Source organism: Apteryx mantelli, chromosome 28, assembly GCF_036417845.1.
Source record: "Apteryx mantelli isolate bAptMan1 chromosome 28, bAptMan1.hap1, whole genome shotgun sequence".
Lineage (NCBI taxonomy): Eukaryota > Metazoa > Chordata > Aves > Apterygiformes > Apterygidae > Apteryx > Apteryx mantelli.
The window spans coordinates 3,709,658-3,715,657 of record NC_090005.1 but is presented as its reverse complement, the minus strand read 5'-3'; the positions used below and the strand labels follow the sequence as shown (position 1 = coordinate 3,715,657).

The 6,000-nt window shown below is 57.2% G+C and overlaps 1 protein-coding gene across 4 annotated transcripts in view; it reads right to left on the bottom strand.

The window, feature by feature from the left end:
• Window positions 1–679: 679 nt before the first annotated feature.
• Window positions 680–6,000, bottom strand: part of LOC106497424 (microtubule-associated protein tau) — a 53,663-nt gene continuing 48,342 nt past the window's right edge. For 3 of the 4 annotated variants that reach the window (XM_067312054.1, XM_067312056.1, XM_067312055.1), the window contains exons 13-16: window positions 5,283–5,364; window positions 4,596–4,708; window positions 2,357–2,504; window positions 1,683–1,768 (exon numbers count right to left, since the gene is read on the bottom strand). In XM_067312054.1, coding sequence (XP_067168155.1) covers window positions 1,764–1,768; window positions 2,357–2,504; window positions 4,596–4,708; window positions 5,283–5,364 — 348 coding nt within the window. In that variant the 3' untranslated portion in view covers window positions 1,683–1,763. Of the gene's footprint in view, window positions 1,769–2,356; window positions 2,505–4,595; window positions 4,709–5,282; window positions 5,365–6,000 lie in introns of all 4 variants that reach the window. The other variant, XM_067312057.1, reaches the window with a different exon arrangement.

The following is a 6,000-nucleotide window of genomic DNA, read 5'->3' as shown; positions in this document are numbered from 1 at the left end:
TTGGTTGTTGAAGGAAGGGGGGCTCGCGGGGGTGCCGGCGGGCGCAGCGCAGGCCCGACCCCCCCCCCCCAATCGTGCTCCCTAAGTTGCCACACCAACAAAAGCAGCAAAGGAAGGAAAGGACACCGCAGCAGAGCGCAGGGAAAGGTCCTGGGGGAGCTGCCACCATCCAAAAGCTACAACCTCCCTCGCGCCTTCCCCTCGCTTCCTCCTGTTTGTCTCCTACCGCTGCCAAATGCACAAGAACAGCAGAGCCAGGGAGCAGCCGCTTCTGCAGACCTCGGAGCTGTCCTTGCGGGGGGAGGGAAAAATGAAACAAAAGGACCCCAAAAAAACCCCCACAACCCGAAATGTTACAAGCTGCACCCAAATGCAGGTGGCATCTCAGCGCCGGGGCTGCAAGCACCCCTCGTACCTGGCTGCACAACCCCAACCTCCCCCCCTAGCCCCAGGCCCTCTCCCTCCGCGCTGGGAGCGGAGCAGGGCCGGGAAGACCCCACGCAGCCCCCCCCAGCCCGCATGCCCACCCCGCGCTGCTCCCATCCACGCACCCGGCAGACATGCGGTGCCGGGCTGCTCCGGCAGCGCCGGGTCTGGGCACGACCTGGAGCTTAGCAAAGCTTCGCCTCCTGCCCTCCCCGCTGGCCTGGCCGGGTTGCGGCAGAGCCAGCGTTGGGGGGGGGGGGGAAACGCACAGGGCAGCTCAAAACTACTTACAGCATTTTTTTAAACACATGCTCATTTATGGAAACAATCACCCTGGCACGGTCCAAGCATATACAGACAAATCTACTCTACAACACGAGGGGCTGCCAAAGGGAGGGGGGAAAAGCCTCTACTCATCCACTCAGCGGTTCCAGCACAGCCACGGGGAGGGGAAGGGCCGGACGGGGCCCCTTTCCCCACGGGATACCCCCGGTACTCCAGCTGCCGGAGCGGGGCAGGCAGGGGAGGGGATACCTGGCAGTTATCTTCATACACATCTCGGCTTTCGGAGGTAAAAACCAAAACGTTTCTTCCAAATCAGCAGGCAAACGTAACGCCTAAGGGGATGGCGCCTCCCTGCAGTCCCTGGCTGCAGCACCCGCTGCCCGCGCCGACCGCAGCGCCAGGCCTCCAGCCCGGGCATCGTCACCCTAACGAGCGTGGGAAGGTCCCAGCCCTGCGGCTCCGGGGCTGTCGCGTCCCCTGCCCGATGACACCCTCCCGCTGCACTGCACTGGGGAGCGTTCTCCCCGGGGTGGGCAGCGGCCGCACGACCAGCCGGGCTCTGGGCAAGGCCGGGACAGCGGGGGGACGAGGGGAGGGAGCAGGGACAGGCACGGGCTGCGCGCTCCGAGGAGCAGGGGGAGAGGAGGTTTTGTACCTCATAGTGTCACTGATTTTTGAAGTCCTGGAGCTAGAGCTGAATGAACAGTAAAAGCAGGTTAAATCATTAACCAGTTAGGGGACGGGGAAGCAGCTGTAAAAGGAACAGAGGAAGAAGGCCAGATTATTATGTTTCTCTTGTTTCTTTCCTTGTCTTCTCTCATCTCCGCTCGCAACGCCCCGATCACAAGCCCTGCTTGGCCAGCGAAGCGGACACTTCGTCGGCTAGCGTGGCAAGCTGGGGGGAGTCCACCATATTGATGCTGCCGGTGGAGGAGACGTTGCTAAGGCGGCGTGGGGAGGCATCTCCGGAGATGGTGGGGGACTTGTAGACGATTTCGGCGCCGTGGTCGGTCTTGGCTTTGGCGTTCTCGCGGAAGGTCAGCTTATGAGTCTCAATCTGCAACGAGAGCGAAGGCCGGTGAGCGAGGAGCATGGGGGAGGCCGGCCAGAGAGGGTGTTTTTACCTGCGAACCATCCGCTCGGTCCCCGCTGCCGTGCGGCCGGGAGGAAGGCAGCGAGGAGGCACCCGAGCCCCAACCGAGGCGTGGGGTCCAGCCCTCCTCCCCGGGGGCTGGCGGGAGAAGCCGGGCTGCCGCGGCCGTGCGCTGGTGCCGACGGCCTCGATCCCCCCGATGCCCCCCCCAGTCCTCAGGCACGTCCCTTCCAGCAGCCCACAGCGGGAACGGGCACTGCCGGAGGGGAGGGCAGGATCGGGGCCTCGCGGGATGCCGTCAAAACCTTCCCACGCGCCCGGGGCTGGCGAGGCAGGCAGTCCCAGGCGCGAGGCTGATGGCACAGCCCGGGGCTGCTTCCTCTCCCCAGGCAGGGATTTACCGGGGGAATTCCCATACGGCTCATTCAGGCTGCCACTTACGCCAACGGCCCAGCTGGGAACACCAGGCTGCTCCCGTTAGCCAAATCCCTCTCTCCTGGCGAGCGCGAGGGCCGGGGAGGGGAGGAGAAGTGTATCAGGTTTGCTACTTACTGGTGGCCTCCCCAGCCGAGTGTAAGGCTGGGAGCTGGCTCTCCGCGGGGCTGGGCGGCTCCAGTACCAGCGACTGGAGCCCAGCGGGGTCTGGGCTCGGGGTCCGAGCAGCCTGGGGACGGGTCTTGTCTTCCTTGCCTTTCTCTCTCTACAGGTGAAGAAACCCGCCCAGGGCGGTGGGGTGCAAAAAACGCATCAGCAACAAAAAACAGATCCAATAAACGTCAACCAGAAGAGGAGAAAAAAAAAAAAGAAAAGAAATAATAGAAAATTGGGGAGAAAAAGACCTGAAAAACAGGCCCATTCACTGATTCACAGGGAGAAGACTGCCTTTGGAGATGGGGAGGAAGGCTTCCCTGGGCAGCAAAGGAGAGCAGATGCCACCAGCACAGGTACTTAGAGCACCCAGCACCCGAGTTGGGCACGATCCAGCCTGAGAGCTGTGGCCAGTGCTCGGGGGGGGGGCAGAGCTGGGAACCGGAGTCACTGTGTGTCCAAATCTGAATCCTTCTGCCTCACAGAGCAAGGAGGGGACCGAGGACCTGAGAAAGGCTGGGGAAGGAGCAGCCTGCAGCGGCTGCACTACACGGAGGGCTGGCGGGGCACAACTGTCCCCTCCCTGCAGACACAGCATCCCACCTTGGAGCAGAGATGCCTGAGGAAGGTCCCTGGCACTAACGTGCAAACAGGAACAAGCTGGGCAAGGGAAGCAATTGAGGCAGCACCTGAACTCAAGTTAGACTGATAACATCCTTCAGGTGTGGATTTAGGCAGGATACAAGCAACAGCCCCAGGGGAAGGCTGAGGCAGGTGATACTGCTGTCAGCTCACAGCCTTGCAAATGAATTCCCCCTCCAAAGGGCAAGTTCTTCAAACTATGGCCCAGTGAATGTGCCAGGATATGAAATCATCATCATCATCATCATAAAAATGATGAAAATGGGCTCAGTGGAAGCACAGGGCAGTCTGATGCGTAGCAGCAGCGAGAGAAGGGTAAGGAAGTCAAGCGATCCCTCGGTCAGAGACCAGCACGCTCGCTGGGAGGCAAAGAACTGGGAGGCGCAAAGAGAAAACGCAGCCAAGAACAAAGTGCTGAAATACAGGAGCCGAAACAGAACTTTCCCCTCCCATTGAGAAAAAGGTGTTTGAAAAACAAGCAAGACAAAAACCACCTTTCCCCAGCATAATCCAACCATGGACGCCACCAGGCTGAAGTCTCAACACTGCGCTTACCAGATCTCTCCTGCCTGCAAGGTGCTCTGCTGTCCTTAAAACGAGGCTGTAGAGGTGTTTTACTTGACTGAGACTTACTGTGAAGACAGCATCGAAGCCTCCGCAGGAATGGCTCACCCCAAGTTCAGGATTTCACCTTACCCAATTGGCTTTTGTCTTTCAATTTAAATTCCCCAAACATGCACTCCCTGCACAGAGCCCTCAGTCAGTCTCAGCTGGGAAACTGAGACTGGAAGTAAGAAGCGATCACCTTTCTTCTGAAATGACAGCCCACTGCAAAGTCACCTTTTCTAAATAAAGCTAAGCCTTTAATGCTCCGCTTTCACCGGGGAACCAATGCCTACGCGGTGCCCTGAGCTGCCAGCTTTGCGCCACACTGTTGGGGGTAACTGGCCATGTACAATGCAAAACAGATGCAGAGAGCAGCATCCCTTATAACGAAAGGTTGGGAACACAAACCTGTTTCTGCACAAGATTCAGAGAACAGCAGAAAGAGCAGGAAACTAAAGGGGAGGACATCACTTACTTACACTCACACTCACTCAGATGGCCACGGGCCAGGAAGAGGACGGAGACTGCAAGCCTTGCGGCTCTGCCACAGCTGTGTTCCAGCAAACGTCCTCTCGGTTGGCAAACGTAGCCCGGGAGCCCTCGCCGCCTGCCGCGAGTCACCGGCAGGGAGACGAACCGGCTCTTTGGGCAGAGGCTGAGCAGCCCGTCCCTGGGCAGGGCGCTCAGGGCAGGACACTTTCTGTCCTCTGAAGGACGAGCGCGCACAGGCGGCCCCTCACTAGCACATGGGCAGCAAACTATTTCAAGGACTGGGGAGGAAGAGCTGCCTGATGAGCAGAGAGGAGAGGACACACGTGCGCTAGAGATGAGCCTGATGTGCGGGACTTTCTCTGTGTCCAGCTATCAATCACTCTTTGCTTGCATGCCCGCTCGCAGGGCAGATGGACACTCGCAGAGGACCGGCACGCCTGCTCCAGACCGAGCGCCCCTTTACCTTTTTATTTCCTCCTCCAGGGACGTGGCTGATGTTATCTAACGACCCAATTTTTGATTGCACCTTATCTTTGAAGTCCAGTTTCTCAGATTTCACCTCCACCTGGCCACCGCCTGGAAGAGAAGAGCACCACGGGGTTAGCTCCTGCCCCAGCGGGGGCGGGCTGGAGAGGAAGCGCTCGAGGCTGATCCGGCGCTCCGCGGCTGCTCAACTGAGGCACTGCTGAAGCCGAGCAGAGGGTCAGCACCAGGGAAACAGCAGGGAGAGGGACCCCTTGGTGATCTGGGGAACACAGGAGCCAGGGCAACTGGGAACCAGAGTACAGAGACTTTCCAAAGGATACAGTGCAGTATTCTCCCAAACACCAGCAGTTCCCCACATACTCCTAAATACTTCCCATTTACAGCAACACGTTGGCCCAAATGGGTGTGCTGCGGACCAGACTGGATCTTTCCCCTAGCCCAAGTGGTCAAGGGAACCAAAAAGGAGACGGCCACGCAGTGACAGAGCTGGGAACAGCATGCAGCTCTCCAGGGCTCGCTCTGATGCTCCGGTCACCGTCCCAAGGGTCTCCCCTCGCTCCCTGCACAACCCCAACCCCATCTCCACCCACACTCCGAGACACAGGCGGCGAGTGCCCGCAGACTAGCGCCCGGTGCCGCCGGATGCTGCAGAGCAGAACGGTACCTGGTTTGTGATGGATGTTGCCCAGGGAACCACATTTGGACGTCACGTGGCTCAGGTCGACCGGCTTGTAAACGATTTGCACCTGTCCGTACGAGAAAGGAGAAGGCAATGAGCTTGTTACCACCGCGGGTGGCCTGGGGAGGGGGAGGCACAACACCCACCGGCACCTGATCTGCATTCGAGGGAAAGGACAGCTTACACCCCAGTAAGATTAATAATACAAAAGAAACTGTCATCAGAAATGGGAGATCATTAATGCCCGTGTGCAGTAGCCTCTCTAACACGTCAGCATGCATAAGATCACCTCTCCACAGAGGGGGGGAGCAGAGGCAATTTTAAAGTGCTTAAGTGAGAGAGAAAGTGGAGTGGTAATTAATTAAGATTTGCATACACATCATCCAAAAGGAGGAGATATACCAGAGAGAAAACGTAAAAAATAAATACCTTTTCTGGTGTAAAACATAAAGCTTATGTCCACAAAAACTGAAAGAACAGAAATGATCAATGTGCACAGAACTTTAAAAGAGTGACCAAAATATGCATTTCTGAAAAATGCTGTAATGGAAATAAGGGTTAAAAAAAAAAAAAAGGCAAAAGCAAAGTCTAAATATCTGGCAGGAGTTCACATAATATAAATTAAAATGGCAATTTTAACATACTGAACCACAATAGTATTTTATGGTATTACACTGTTTTTATTTGTTTTACACAGCACGTC